At 40.9% G+C, this 16144-nt stretch overlaps 1 protein-coding gene across 1 annotated transcript in view; it reads left to right on the forward strand.

The window, feature by feature from the left end:
* LOC101850262 (probable ATP-dependent DNA helicase HFM1) overlaps positions 1–13393 on the forward strand; it is a 30624-nt gene extending 17231 nt beyond the window's left edge. Inside the window, exons 14-22 of the mRNA XM_013084871.2 lie at positions 456–539; positions 4969–5063; positions 7613–7719; positions 8387–8434; positions 9298–9395; positions 10434–10562; positions 11158–11243; positions 12436–12519; positions 13135–13393. Of these exons, the coding sequence (XP_012940325.2) occupies positions 456–539; positions 4969–5063; positions 7613–7719; positions 8387–8434; positions 9298–9395; positions 10434–10562; positions 11158–11243; positions 12436–12519; positions 13135–13296 (893 nt within the window). The 3' untranslated portion in view covers positions 13297–13393. The remainder of the gene's footprint in view (positions 1–455; positions 540–4968; positions 5064–7612; positions 7720–8386; positions 8435–9297; positions 9396–10433; positions 10563–11157; positions 11244–12435; positions 12520–13134) is intronic.
* The last annotated feature ends 2751 nt before the right edge of the window (positions 13394–16144 follow it).

Genomic DNA, 16144 nt, shown 5'->3' on the forward strand with positions numbered 1-16144 from the left:
TAATAGATAGGTAGGTAGGTAGATAGATAGATAGATAGATATGCTTGTGTTTGAAACTTTATTTTTATATATATATATCATTGTTAATTGTAATACTCCTGATCATTCTATACTTATCGAAATTGAGACTGAAGGGCTTAATTTAGAATACGTTCAGTAGAGAAATGTGACTGGTGTTTGTGATGCAATGATTAGGCTCTTTGTATTTGAACGCGTGAGACATGAGTTCGATTTCCATGCGGGGGTGGGGTGGTTGTTATTATTTGTTGTGTCCTCGTCTTTCTGCAGGGTGCTGTAACCCACCCTGCCAGGATGAAACAAGCTTGCCTCCCAGATAACATAAATTGTGTTGGAGTGGGTGTAATATGTTTACGGTCAAGTCATAGAAATGTGTTGCGAGAAGATTACTTTCTAACAACATTGTTTCACTGTTAATTTACTTATGTCTTGTACAGAACTGTGTCTGAGGAATCTCAACCTGCTCACAGAGCTCAGCCTGGTGCATGTGCAGGCTGACACCTCAGAAATCATGTCATTAGGTGAGAAACTAAATATGCTTACCTCTTTCTTCTGGAGTACACGTATAAATACAGCTAGAAAAGGATGCACAGGACAGGCTTCGCTGGAGAAAAGTTTTTGAAGGCCTATGCTCCACTGGGATTTAAAAGGGGCAAGAGAGAGAGAGAGAGAGAGAGAGAGAGAGAGAGAGAGAGAGAGAGAGAGAGAGAGAGGCATATAATTTGACAAACAGGTTCTTGTGATTGATGAAGACAAAGTTCGTGAGTGGTTGGCGAGTGCTCTGGTGTTGCTTGCTCCTTCTTTCCTACCTAACATCTATCGTCCTTATCTCTCTTATCTCTCTTCCGTTTTTGAGTTTGTTACTCTCTTGTACTTGCTTTACTTTTAAGCGTCGATGGGAGATGCAGTTTTCTATGGTAGGCCAGTCTGGCTCCGCAGCTCTTTCAGTTGGGATATTATGATACTCTCTCGTAAAACCTCTAATCTTCGGCATTTATATGACCTTGCTGTGTTGCAATGCTCGCCCCTGCAGGTGGGGGGGGGGGGGGGCTTTACTATGGGGGGCAAAGAATACCCCTGCCGTGATACTGCGTGTCGTAAGAGGCGACTAAAAGTGCAAAGGTCTGGTCGCCCGAAAAGTGCCAGTTTGCGGAGGGTCAACTACTCAACCCAGTAAAAAAAACCAGGAAGTTACAGAAACACGGACAAACACAGCTTTTTATTTTTCGATCTTGGGAGACGGAGGAGCTTCTGCATCAGCAGGAACAATGAAGGACAGCGGACAATGCCGAAAGGACTCTTCTGACCCGAAACCTTCTCTGTGGAACAAGTCTCGCCGGATTGCGTCGTGGAACGTTCGCACATTGTATGAAGCAGTAAAGAGTTCTCAAGTAGTACAAGAGATGAAGAGATACATGCTGCACATACTAAGAGTCAGCGAAACACACTGGATACAGTCTGGACAGAAGCAGCTCAGCTCGGGGGAACAAACATTGTATTCTGGGAGGGAAGACAAGTACCATGCGGAAGGAGTGGGAATCATTTTGAGTAAGTATGCACAGAAGTCTCTTAGAGGATGGGAACCACACGGGGAAAGGATCATCATGGCTTCGTTCACAAGGAGCAAGAGCATCAACATGAATATAGTGCAGATCTACGCCCCTACAAATAATGCTTCGGATGAAGACAAGGATGCCTTTTACAGCCAGCTTCTGGGGGTCATCAACAAACTACCAAGGAAGGATGTCAACATCATAATGGGAGATGCCAATGCCAAGATTGTCAGGACCACGTCAGATTTGAAAAAAGTACGGGACAACATGGCTTGGGACAAATGAATGAGAACGGTGAGTGATTCGCAAATATATGTGCTTTCAACAGTTTTGTCATTGGAGGCTCTGTTTTTCCCCCACAAGAGGATTCACAAGGCCACATGGGTTTCGCCAGATGGAGTGACGGAGAACCAGATAGATCATTTTTGTATCTCTTGTAGGTTCAGGCGTTCACTGGAAGATGTCAAAGTACAAAGATGGGCAGACGTTGGATCGGATCATCATCTGCTGTTGGCAAAACTCAAGCTTCGACTCAAAAAGCACGGAACCAGCACAGGAAGCAAAAGAACGAAGTTCTTAGTAAGTCTCTTGGACGAACACAAGAAAGAAGAGTTTCAGCTACAGCTGAGGAACAGATTTCAACCTCTGGCTGATCTTGGCAGAGAGGACACGGAGGTGGATACACACTGGACCAAGGTCAAAGAAATCTTTACATCAACCTGTCAAAAAGTACTCGGTGTGAAGAAATGGGAGCACAAGGAATGGATTAGCCAACACTCATTGGATTTAATTAGGATAAGAAGACAGCTGAAGGCAGAAGTGAATGCAAGTAGAACAAGAGGATCAAGAGCGGATGCATTGGAACAGTACAGGACAACAGCTAAAGATGTCAAGAAATCACTAAGTAAAGACAAGGAGGAATTCATGAACAGGCTGGCAGAGAAGGCAGAGGAAGCAGCGGCAGGAGGGCACATGCGAATCCTTTACCAGACCACAAGGACACTTGCTGGAAAATACAGGAAACCTGAAGTACCAGTAGAGGACCAAGAGGGAAAAACCATTTTTGGATAGGAAGCTCAGTCCAAACGATGGGTACAGCATTTCAACAGTCTCCTCAACAGACCACCACCAAGTAACCCACCAAACATCCTACCAGCAAGAAATGAGTTACCAGTCTGCTGTGATGCTCCTTCAAAACAAGAGATTCTAGATGCCATTAAGAAGCTGAACGAAGGTAAAGCAGCCTGTCCTAACCAGATTCCACCTGAAGCCCTAAAAGCAGATGCCAATGTGACAGCAGACATCTTCCTCCCACTGTTTACCAGGATCTGGAATGAGAGCAAGTTTCCAAAGGATTGGAAAGAAGGACACCTCGTGAAGCTTCCAAAAAAGGGGGATCTCAGCAACTGCAGCAACTACAGAGGGGTCACTCTTCTCTCAATACCTGGTAAGGTCTTCAACAGAATCATTCTGGAGAGAATCAAGACAGAAACGGATCCAAGACTACGGGATGAACAGGCTGGTTTCCGGAAAAATCGCTCGACCACCGACCAGATTGCCACGCTGAGGATTATTGTGGAACAGTCCCTGGAGTGAAACTCCCAGCTGATTGTCAACTTCCTTGACTATGAAAAGGCTTTTGACAGTATAGACCAAGCAACACTATGGAAGATAATGAGACACCACGGAATCCCACAGAAGTTGGTGAACATCATCAAGAGTATATACGAAGGGACAGGTTGCAGGGTTGTACATGATGGCCAGCTCACTGAAAGCTTTGACATCAAGACTAGTGTGAAACAGGGATGTTTTTTATCACCATTCCTTTTCATATTGGCAATCGATATGCTGATGAAGGAAACCATCAGAGGACACAGAAATGGTATACAGTGGACACCATGGACACAGTGGACGGTCTGGATTATGCAGACGACTTGGCACTTCTGTCGCACACCCAGGAACAGATGCAAGCAAAGATTTCAGTATTAAACAGCCTATCGGGGTCTGTTGGATTGAGGATCCACCCCGGAAAGTCAAAGGTCCTAAGGACAGATGCACAATGAAAGGAACAGGTCACAATAGAAAGAAAGGCACTAGAAAACTTTGAATCCTTCCGCTATCTTGGGAGTATAATTGACAGAGAGAAAGGAACATGTGCTGAAATAAAGTCACGCATTGGAAAAGCACAGGCTGCTTTCATATCTTTGGATAGAATTTGGAAGACCAGAGATATTTCACTTCGAACAAAGCTGAGGATTTTCAATTCAAATGTGAAGTCGGTCCTGTTGTATGGATGTGAGACATGGGACGCATCACAGACTTGCATAAAGAGGATCCAGGTTTTCTTGAACAGGTGTCTAAGAAAGTTAATGAGGATCAGATGGACAGATAGGGTCACCAATGTGGAAGTGTTAAGGAAAACAAGACAGATCCCAGTCAGAGATGAGGTAGGAAGAAGGCGATGGCGATGGATTGGACATACTCTCAGGAAGTCAGGCAGCTGCATAACGAAGAAAGTGTTCGATTGGATCCCACAGGGTAAGAGATCAAGGGGAAGATCGCGTGGAACCTGGAGAAGAATCACTGAAATCGATGTACAGAAAAGTGGGAAGACATGGAATAACATCAAGAGGCTAGCCCAGGATAGAGAAAGGTGGAAAGTGTTTGTTCGTGGCCTACACCCTGGTGCAGGGTGAGAAAGGCAATGATGGTGATTGTGTTGCAAGTGCCATAAAACACATACTTAAACAAACAATAAAAGAAAGACGAGTTCTACTGACCCTTTTTATCTCCTCTCCTGGCAATAGCACATGTTATTGTCTCGTAAAATGTGCGTAATGAGGTGACTCTAAAGTCGCTGTTAAGTCTCTGGCAGGATTGCCACTTACAGGTTGGTACTTTTGTATGGGGACATTACCACTTGTCGCCTCACATGTGGGGGAGGGGGGGGGAATGCTTGTCCTAACTAGTAACAACTGCAGTTTTTATGATAGCTAAAGATGTATGCTATGTATGTTGCATCCTTTTTGACCTAAAGTAAATGTAGATACGGTCAATAACGTTAATATCCATTGCAGCCTTGAAATAATTTTGTCTGGAACTATTGAAAGTACACACGTTCAATATAGAATTATCGCCACAAAGTCACTTTTTCTTGGACGATTGAAAGAACACACGTTCAATATATTATAGTCACAAACTCACTGTTTTTGGAAAGATGAACATTACACATATTCAAAATATTATTATTATTCTAGCCATTAAGTTTTTTTTTCTGGAATTATTGAAAGTACACACGTTCAATATAATAATATGTAAAATATCATCCTTGGAGTTACTTTGTCTAAAACTAGTGAAAGTGTTTTTTGCTATCCATTGATGCCTCCACATTCCCCAGAGACTGGAAAACTCATGGCCAGATACTGTATAGCTTTCGAGACCATGAGGCATTTCCACGGCGTTCAAGAGAACCAAGAAGGCGTTGCTGATCTGGTGAGCTTATGTAGTGAAGTAGATAGTAGAAATGTTTAGTTTGTATGTACTGAAAACTAGTCCAAAGAACAAGGCAGCTGGAGACGATGGCATCACAACCGAAGCCATCCTTGCATGCGGCGAAACCGGAATACATTGGCTTACAATCATCTTCCAAAAAGCATGGAAAGAAAGAAAAGTGCCAGCAGACTGGCAAAATGCGATAGTCGTGCCAATATGGAAGAAAAAGGGCAGCAAGAAAGACTGCAACACCTATAGAGGCATATCTCTTCTCAGCCATGTGGGGAAAATGTATGCAAAAATCCTAGAGCGACGTACTCGCGCAAATACCGAACATCTTCTCAGTGACGCCCAATTTGGCTTTAGAAAAGGAAGAGGATGCAATCTTCGCACTCCGACAACTGTGTGAGAGGGCTTTGGAATACGACAAAGATCTCCACCTCATATTTGTGGATCGAGAAAAAGCCTTTGATCGAGTAAATAGAAACAAGCTATGGAAGATCTTAGAGCAGTACGACATCAAGGGACAACTGCTAGACAACATCAGGGCTATCTATGCCAACAGCAGAAGCGCTGTCCGAACTACCAGTGGAACATCGGACTGGTTTCCAGTAACATCCGGAGTGAGACAGGGCTGCAATCTCTCCCCTCTGCTCTTCGTGATCTACATGGACCAGATAACAAAAGAGGCCAATCCAGACCCAGAGGCACTCAACGAACTCATGTTTGCAGATGACCTGGCAATGATTAACAACAAGACTCAGCTACAGGAGCATATAAACCAACTAAATGCGAGCTGCGAAAAATATGATATGAAGATCAGTATAAGCAAGACCGAAGTCATGACAATTAGCAGGAGACCAGGTAAAGTGGATATCAACATCAATGGATCCCAACTAAAACAAAGCAGAGAATTAAAATACTTGGGCAGCATTTTCACAGAAAATGGAAAATTAGATCGAGAGATAGAGACTAGATGCCAGAGAGCCAACGCAGTCAGCTACCTACTGGGCCCTCTCCTGAAACATCCCAATATCCCCATGAGCACCAAGGCGAAGCTCATCAACGCCATTTTCCTTCCAACGCTCACATATCAGTGCCAGACATGGACTCTAACAAAAGCCCTAGAGAGGAAACAGGTCACATGCGAGATGAAATGCTTAAGAAGAGCGGCCAACAAAACAAGAAGACATAAAATTAAAAATGAAGTCATAAAGGACACCGTAGGAGCAACACCAGCCCTACCACACATTGAAAAACAAAAGGTCAAGTGGTTCGGACACCTCACGCGGATGCCCTCAAACCATCCAGCTCTGAGAGCATACAACATTAAATATTCTGGATGGAGAGCCAGAGGAAGACCAAGGCGACGATGGAGTGAATCTGTGGCAGACACCCTTAAAGATCATGGGATGTCCCTCCTACAGGCCACACGACTTGCTGCAGACAAACACCTGTGTCTCCCCGCGACACCCCAGGGTACAAGCGGAAGAAAAAAAGTTTTAAAAATTTTTTTTAAAAAGTAAAAGTAAAGTATGTACTGTCTACTGTCTTGTCAATCCTATCCGTACGTCATTTTACTATCGTATCCATACGACGTGAGGAACTCTGTGCCACCACTTTCCAAAGAGGAAATTTACTCGTTAATCCGATCCGTACGCTTTGCGTAGCAGTCTGTCAAAATAGTTTTTTGAGAAACACTGAAAGTTTCAAAGAGATCTTCGTACTAGAAGTATTCTAAAATTTGAAGAAAACAACCCGGGGGTAGAAAATGACCCCAGGGCATACGGATAGGGTTAATGGCTTAATGCCAATGGGGCTCACTTGAATTGATTATTCTATATTTGTTATTCATAAGCCTTGTGATTATAATTAATGCAGATTGGAAGCTAGTGGTCGTTTTATGACGTGGTTCCGTTCTCCTTCATCATCATCATCATCATCATCATCATCATCATCATCATCATCATCATCATCATCATCATCATCATCATCATCATCATCATCATCATCCTGTCACAATCAAAGACAGCAATTACCTACTGCAATTTAACTTTAGATGGTCTCAATGTTGTTTTCATGCAGCTTCTTTCATTGCTAATTCTTCCTATGTTTGAAGCGCTGATTCTGTCGCAGTGCTTGCATGTCAGTGACGTGGATCGAAGCCCTGTATTTCCGCTGTTTTCCTTGCGTCGTTGGCGCGTCTCAGCCTGGTTATTTCTAAAGCTGCTCTCTAGCACTATAGTTCTTTCCTTTATCATTTTCCTCCATGTTTTCCTGTCTTCGGCTATATCTTCCCAGACGCTAACATCTACTTCAAGCTTGGATAAGCTGTTTTTGCAGGTGTCTTTGTACCTCAATTTTGGTCTTCCACTTGGTCTCTTTCCCTGGGCAAGTTTTCCATTGAGAAGTTGCTTCGGAATCCGGTTGTCGTGCATTCTCTTGACATGGCCCAGCCATCTCAATCTTTTTTAACACAGGATATATAGCATAGACACACGCTATATAAATGTGATTATCATTATTTGTTTCTGTTGTTTGCCCCATAGCTTGAAGTAATCTCAGGCTGTGCAGAGTTCTGTGAGATTCAGCTGAGGACGAACGAGAAAAAGATCTTGAACTCTCTAAACCATGACAAGAACAAAGAGACCATAAGGTAGGCTTTGTACATTGCATAGTCAGGACGCAGTACATACTGGCTCATCAAAAACATCTTTATTAAAAATTAACACTCCTTTTCGCAGACATGGTAGATAATAAAAACCGTCGACGGTTATAGTTTCTGAAATAGAAATAAAAATCTAAGCACGCATAAATTGAAAAGACGTTCATACAAGTTCTCCCTTTGTGTTTGTAAAGCTGCATGGAGAAAAAGAGGCACCCCAGTCATGTCTATCGTTTTAGAAAATGGATGTTATAGTTCGTCTGACGTAGGAGTAGAATTAAATGTGAGGTGTGCTGACAAAATGAATTACTTCTCGCAATCCACAAATGGAGATATTGCGTCAAATTTCTAGATTTTCTATTGATGCCATATCTTTAAGTATAATGTATCTTTTATGGTTTCATACTTATAAAAAATTGAACAATTTTCACCTATAAGCGTGATGTATGTACTTCCATAGGACTCAAATCTGAGATGTAACTAATTTTGACAGCACGCTTCACAAGTGGTATTAAAGTTTTGAGATTCAGAAAACTTATCAACTGCTATCTTTAAGGAGCAACACCACTAATACAGGTAACCCTTTCCTGTAAGTCGGTGCCTCTGATATGCATACATTATGGGTTATTATTGTGGATCATTATTATTTCTTCTACAGGTTCCCCCTCACTGGCAAAATTAAGACAAAGCAGATGAAGGTCAACTGGTAAGTTCTACACTAATTAATTTGCCGGGTTATTTTAACAATTATTGTAAATGATTTATATCTCCATACTATGGACTCTGTTGAAATAATTTTAGAGATGCATTGCTTTGACCCTGCTTGTCTGGGCCAATGCTGGCTGATAGAGAAGGAAAAACTCTGCAAAATAACTGTGGCTTTTTCTGTGAGAAATTACTTCCCCAATTACTAAAGGATACAGTCACCAGCATTTCAATTAATAGTAATGCATGAGCACGCTCCACTCTAGGGACAAATCCTCTTTTCATTCTCTCTTCTAGATTAGTATAGATTGTGAAGCACATAGAGCTTACAGCTTACAGTCCACAAACTTTTAAAATTGGCACCCTCACAATTTCCAGTTTGTGACTGTCGTTGTTTTGTTTTTTTCTCCTGTAGTCTTCAAAAGCCATCTATTATTGTTATTATTAGTGGGTATGCATGAACGTCAGGGGAGGGAAAGCCAACACTACTGTCTTCAGCTGTGGGCAGAATGTATTTTGTTTGCCACCAACAGGATTACGTTTTAATCAGAACTGGCTTAATATTATGGATTTTTTTACTTGCAAAACAGGTGCTCAGTGTCTAAATTGTTCAGGGCGTGGTTCCTTTCAATTTAATAATGATGAAAGATAGCGTAATTTGTATAGTGCAAATTCCCGCTCAACAGCAGTCTCCATATGCTGTACAATCTATTAATACCCCAGCAGACCTGATATCTTTCTTGAACAATCTCAACTTCCTGGGAAGCATAAAGTGCAAGCTACCTTTTAACACAAGACCAGCAAATAATGTCTCAACTATACCCCACCCCTCCCCCCCTTTACCCTTCATCTATTTGTCCCCAGCCTGATCCAGGCACAACTAAGCTGTCTCACAGTTCAAGATTTTTCACTGTCTCAGGATATGACCAAGATTTTCAGAGTAGGACAGAGAGTGACTAAATGTGAGTACCTCTGTCTCAGCCATTCATTTTAGTCAATTTTTCGTTGTTTTGTGTTGGAAGTCCACAAACTGAAAACGAATACTTCTGCCCATAAGTCAAAACACGTGGGCTCAACTGTGAGATGGTTGTCCCTTATGGTACTAATGGTAAAATATTTGCTTTTAGGCTCATTTTGTGCGGATATGGCTATGTGATTTTTCTCTAGTTTGTTTTTACCAGCCCAATCCTAGTGTGCTTGTTCCAGAGAACTGGTATAATATTTTTTTTTTGGTGATGTTATGTGAGAGGAGCAGTAAGTAAAGGACTATGAAGATAAAGTCACAAAATGGAAGGAAGGAAATCCTGCTATCTTGGTTGAATCATTGTTATATTATATTCTGCTTCACTCTCAACTTACACCCGACTCTCCTCTGAGAAGAGGTTTTTTATTCAATTGTCTGTGGAGATGTGTAAGTTTTAGCTTCCGTGTCATGATAGGCAGAACAGGGCACTGCAAAGTATTGACCAGCTTTGTTTTTTCCATTTGGATGAGTTTGTTGATTTATTGTTTCGCTTTCGTGTATAGCGTGATGTTTTTTCTCTGCATATAACATGATTTGTTACCCTTTTGCATGTAATGTGATTGATTACTTTTGTGCATATAGTATGATTTGTTACCTTTGTGCATATAACATGATTTGTTACCTTTGTGCATATAACATGATTTGTTACTTTTGTGCATATAACATGATTTGTTACCTTTGTGCATATAGTATGATTTGTTACCTTTGTGCATATAACATGATTTGTTACCTTTGTGCATATAACATGATTTGTTACCTTTGTGCATATAACATGATTTGTTACCTTTGTGCATATAAAGTGTAGAGATTCATAACCTTTGCGTACATAAGGTGATTTGGTACCTTTTATACTGCATTTTGTGTCCTTTATATTCCTTTTTCAATGGCATTAGAAGACAATTAAATATCTTTTTTTTGTTGAAAGAATTAAGTATTAAGAAATTGCTTTTTTGACTTTGTGTGTGTGTGTGTCCAGGCTTCATGGAGCTGATGTACCAGGGCAAGAACTACTCCCTGCTGCTGCACTCTCTCCTCATCTACAAGGCCTTTAAGACAAAGCTGTGGTTCGACTCCAGATACGTCTCACGACAACTGGACGGCATTGGTGAGTGTGCACAGAATGTCTTGTACCTGTGCTGGGATAAAGTAGGTCAGTTTTATTCATATAATTTTCATAATTCCCGTTCATTTTACTTCGTTACGGTACATAATATTACAACCGCATTTGATAGCTTAAAAGCAAAATAATAGCCCTTAAGGTGAGCACCTCAGCAGGTCTGCGGGCCTGACAAAAATTTGCCTGGCAGCGCAGAGACATGGCTTGGGATGAGTTAATAGACAGGCAATGTATGGTAATGTACAGATATAGAAATTCATGCGTACCGATTGCAGTGAGGTTACAGAACATACAGTGCTACAAATGAAACAGAGAGAGGGAAAGAGAGAGAGAGAGAGAGAGAGAGAGAGAGAGAGAGAGAGAGAGAGAATGTTTTACAGAGCGGGGTTGTTTCAGCACGTAAAACACGTATTTATTATTAATGTCCTGTCTTGTTGTGTGTATGCGTGAGTGCACCCTGCCTTTGTAACACCCACTGCCATTGTAAACGACCAAGACAAGTTTTTCCCTATCTATGAGATGAATAGAGACTGCCATTGTCATTGCCATTATCATTGTCCTTGTATTATGTTGTACCACTCAGGACAAACGATGTCTCTGGCCTTGGCCAACTCTGGGCTGTCGTCCTTCCAGAAACTGGAGCAAGCGAGTCCCAGAGATATCGAAGTGGTCAGTGCTGCGGTCTCTCTAATCTTCCTACCCTTCTCCTTCCGAGACCTAACATTGACAACACACTCTATGGAACATTACAGCAACTGCAGCAAACCTGCACTTATCACTACATGGCATTGGACAGAAAGACGAGAGCCCAGCTGTTGCAGGGTCCATAACAACAACAACAACAATTCTTCCCCCTTCACACATGTTAGCCCGAGCTTTCAAAGGACACCAAACCTTAGTGGCTAATGAGGACATGCGTCCTTTTGAAATTGTCCATCATAATAAGTGAACAATCGCGTCATAATATCCTACGTGTTGCTGTTTCTCTAAATAGTAGGCTACTTCTGTGTTTGTTATTCTGTTTTTCGTGTCTCTTGTGCCTACAACTTTTATGTGATCATTTTTTGTTTTGTTTTCTTCAACTTTCTTTTCCTTGGCTGATTTGTAATTATATATAAGTTCAATAGATGTGATTTTATACACAATTTAAACAGAGGTAGGATTTTTTGTACTTCCTGTCAGTCATGAAAAAAATCTTTCTTTTTTTTCATTGTATGAAAAAACATTTGTTTGATTGCAATAGCTATTGGTAGATATAACCGAGTGATAGCATGCCGCCCCCCACACCCCCTCAGATGAGAAGAGAAGGATATAATTTGTCACCTGATGTGATAGTGATCACCTGTCCTGCTGGTTCATCCCCTGATTATTCTCTCGTTCAATACTACATACATACTTATGACTGTCAGATGCTTATGACCACCATCATGCACAGTTTTTTCTTGGGTGGTTGGTGGGTGCTCTCTGGTTGGTGTGATTTGTTCCTTCTTTCCTATCTAATATCTACCGTCCTTATCTCCTCTCGAGGATGGTTGGTGGGTCCTCTGGTGTGGTTTGCTCCTTCTTTCCTATCAAACATCTGTCGTCTTTATCTCCCCTCCTTCTTTTTTTATGTTTGTTACTCCCTTGTACCACCTCTAATGGTCTGGCGCTCATATGACCTTATGCAGTTGCGAGCGCCGTAAAATCTCTACTAAAACAAAAATATATCCCCTCCTAATTTTTGTGATTGTTACTCTCTTGTAACTCCTCTAATATTCGGTATTTTACATACATGACTTCATTGTGTTGCAAATGCTGCAAAAGACTTACTAAAACAAACAGTGTTTTCCTTCCCAAATTGTCTGTCCTTCCAAATCAGATTGTAAACAGACACCCGCCGTTTGGTAACCATGTGAAGGCTGCTGTCGAGATGCTACCAAAGTATGAACTAGCTGTGGAACAGGTGAGATGGACAAAAATACTAAAAAGCTGTAGGCAGGATATTAATTTGTCACTTGCATGTTCTGGTTCGGTAGCGACATTTGCGTTAGTTTTTTTTCGGATACAGCTGTAATTTATAATTTATGCTGCTTTTGCAGTACATGTACGTGTATTAACAACCAATCCCTCTGTCTGTTTCAGTAACAGCAATTTCTATTCTAAAAAAGTAGGGCTATGTATAAACAAGATCTATCTTTTAAAAAGCTTTAGTAAGAGTTTTACGGCACTTGCAACACAGTAAGGTTATGTAAATCCGAAGATTAGAGGTGTTGCAAGAGAGTAACAAGCATAAAAAGAAGGAGGGAAGACAAGGATGATAGATGTTTGATGTGAAAGAAGGAGCAAAGCATACCAGAGTACCCACCACCCACGCACGCATCTATCTTTGTTTCAGGTACTGTTACGGAACACTGAATGTACAAATATTCAGACGAATATCTAAATGTAACAAAAAGACGAACTCCTACCTTTTTCAACAACACAAATAACTTTATTTTGTTTGAAACGAGAGTAGGTTGATTCTCTGTACTGTGACTTGGCGTTGGCTCTGTCCACGCACGCACTCTCTTTGTTTCAGGTACAACCATACAAAGAGAAGAAAGCGGTGCTCAAGGTGTGTGTGGAGTTGGTCAACGCAGAAGTCTTGCAGGAGAAGCCGAGTGGACAGACCAGTCACCAGGCTATCCTGCTGGTGGGGGATGAAGCCAATAACATTGTCTACAAGTGCAGGATTCTGTAAGATACTGGCGGCCTGCCGTGAAGTTTGAAATCAATCCTTAATCTCTCCCCGCACTTTTATGCAAAAAGATATTCTGAAATTATGCAAACTGAGCCCAAAAATGTGAAATTATGCGATTCTGTTAATTTTAACAAAGAAAGATAAAGGAAAATAATCAGAAATTATGAAAAAAAAAGGAAAAATTTTGCTAAATTATGCGGGGTGCATAAAACCACGGGGACAGCCTAATGCTGTTTATGATTCATGAAAAGTGTCTGAAAAAAGGGATCTGTAGAACAGTTGCCTAGTTGGTAGGTAATCTGGTCTGGTATGTCCGTTTATTCATTTCCATTTATTCATTGTTTAGGCTTAATGTCCCTTTCAGCACTCTAATGTTATTTAAGAGGCAGGACTTCCAAATTTAACGTCCATCTCCGATAGGACTGTTCGACATACTTGGTACTTACTTGGTTGGAGAATAGGCATCCTTGCAGGCGGCACAATGCCATAGCCTCTCCTCCCTCCTCTCAAGGATCCATGAAAGGGTCTGCCTGCTGATCGTGCCAGTTAACAGCTGGTGGGATTTTCTTCTAGTTTTTCCACGCAGGTTACTGTCTCTCCCAGACCCTCTAGAGACACCAGCTCCCCTTAGTCTATCCATTGTGTGAGAAGTGATGCGATAGGACCGAGCGAAATGGTGGAGAGTCTTTACTGGGGATTTGAACCGGGGCTATCTGCTCCATAGTCCAGGACAATACATGTACAAACTGAGCTACAGTGGACCCTGTTCATTTAGTGTCTTTAATGGTTAAACCAGTGACCTCCATGCTCGTCGTCAAAGAGAATGAAATGGAAAATTCTCAGCAAAATGTAATCGATTGTGTGCTTACTTTTTCTAATGGTCGAATCAAACACTATAGTCCGAAAAATAAGAAATGCTACACTCTTGGAAGATACAATATCATTTTGCACTATAAGTTGTCTACCAATCAACTATAAGATGGAGAACCTGATTGACAAAAAAAAATCTGTCATCAGTCTATTTTAGGTTCAAATTCCAGAGAATACTGCTTTAAATGTACCCAAAAATGCGATAGTTGTAACAGATTATAGGGTTGTTTTTGTTGTTTGGTTTTAGGTGGATGTTTTGTTGTTTTCGTTTTTTGTTGGGTTGTTTTTTTTGGGGGGGGGGGGGGGGTTAGTTTCCAAAAAACTGAACAAAATTTTGTACAGGTGCATTTTCTCTCCTCCATTCTCCTCACACCCACCAATCAGTAATGATAACAGAAAACGTGTTTCTATCTTTTCGGGCCAGTGACACTGTGCTGTTACGAAATGGGTCCCTGAGCAGAACGTTTGATGTGTGCAGAGTGTCTCAAGGTGTCAAGCTCAACATTAGTCTGCTCAGTCTGGACTGGGGTAGGAGACTTTATTAAACAGTGCTGATTGTTGGAAAATTTACAGTTGTGTAGTCAACATACGATAACATTATACGTGATAGCTTTGGAGTAAATCTGAAATTTTAGCAGTGGCAGGGCTTGGTCAATAATAACAGTTATCTGGTAAGGAATGTTTTAAATTTGTCCCGTGTTTATTTGGACAATAGTTCCCCTCTTCAAAATGGCTTGTTCTGTGTCGAGTGGAGTAGTGTACTTCGTCAAGAACAGAAAAAAACTTTAGTAATGCTTTTCTAGAAGTGGAGCCAAATTATATCTGATGCTTTGGTGTCATGTCAGTCTCAAGCTTTGTTCTGTCTCCCTAGTTGGTCTGGACATTCAGACGTCATATGAACCAGTGTATGCAGCTGGCTGGTTCGGGTCTCTCAGCATGGACAATAAGGTTTCTAATGTAAGGTTGTAAGATCTCCAGAAAGTTATAACTACACATACCACACACATTTACATTTATCGTTTTAATGTGGCGCCTGAAGCACACTATACCAGCAAGCTACAAATACTAAAGACAACCGAACATTTATATAGTATACACACTAAACTTACAACGAAGCGTGAGCAAGCATCGAGTGCTGGTGAACTACTAGTTCTTGTAGTAACGCAACACTAACATGGTCCCTTTACAGCCACCTCCTAGCAAATGTGTCAATGAGATGCTATGCAAAATAGATAAGAATTTGCAAGTAGTTGGCGTATGCTCTGGTTTGGTTTGCTCCTTCTTTCCTATCAAACATCTATCGTCCTTATCTCTCCTCCTTTTTCTTTGTTTGTTACTCTCATGTGACATGATCTCTGATTTTCGGCATTTATATAACCTAATTGGATTGCAGGTACGTAAAACACATATTAAAACTGAAAAAAACCCAAGAATTTCCTTAACTTGAAAAGAGAAGTTATTTCTGAGTGAATACACTGCTACTGAGGCTATCTGCCCAAGATGGTCGTTTGTCCTGTGGCATTTTTATAAGATGTGAATGCAGGATGGTTTTGTTTGTACAGAAAAATGAGATTGTGTATGAAACAAGGAATGTTGGATTTCAACAGTTTATCTGTCAAATCAAAGTTCCTATTCTTGAAGACAATTTCCTCCAACATATATTTGATTACAAGTTATTTCTTTGCCTATCCAAGAAGTTTATTTTTAATTGGATTTTCGATATTAAACTTAAAGATATTACAGGAATATATAAATGACATTAATCACAAAGGGATCAGCTCATAGAAAAACCACATTTTACAGGAGACTGAAAAATCCATCTAGATCTAGATTCAATTGGGTTATTTTTTTTGAATATTTTTTTTTCTGATGTCATTTGTTGACTGAAATTGTGAAGTTCTTGACACATATCTTTAAAAAGAAACTCTATTTATAGAGTACTTTTGATGAAGTGAGGCTATAGTTTATGAATTGATTT

The sequence above is a fragment of the Aplysia californica genome, unplaced genomic scaffold (genome assembly GCF_000002075.1).
Source record: "Aplysia californica isolate F4 #8 unplaced genomic scaffold, AplCal3.0 scaffold00323, whole genome shotgun sequence".
NCBI lineage: Eukaryota > Metazoa > Mollusca > Gastropoda > Aplysiida > Aplysiidae > Aplysia > Aplysia californica.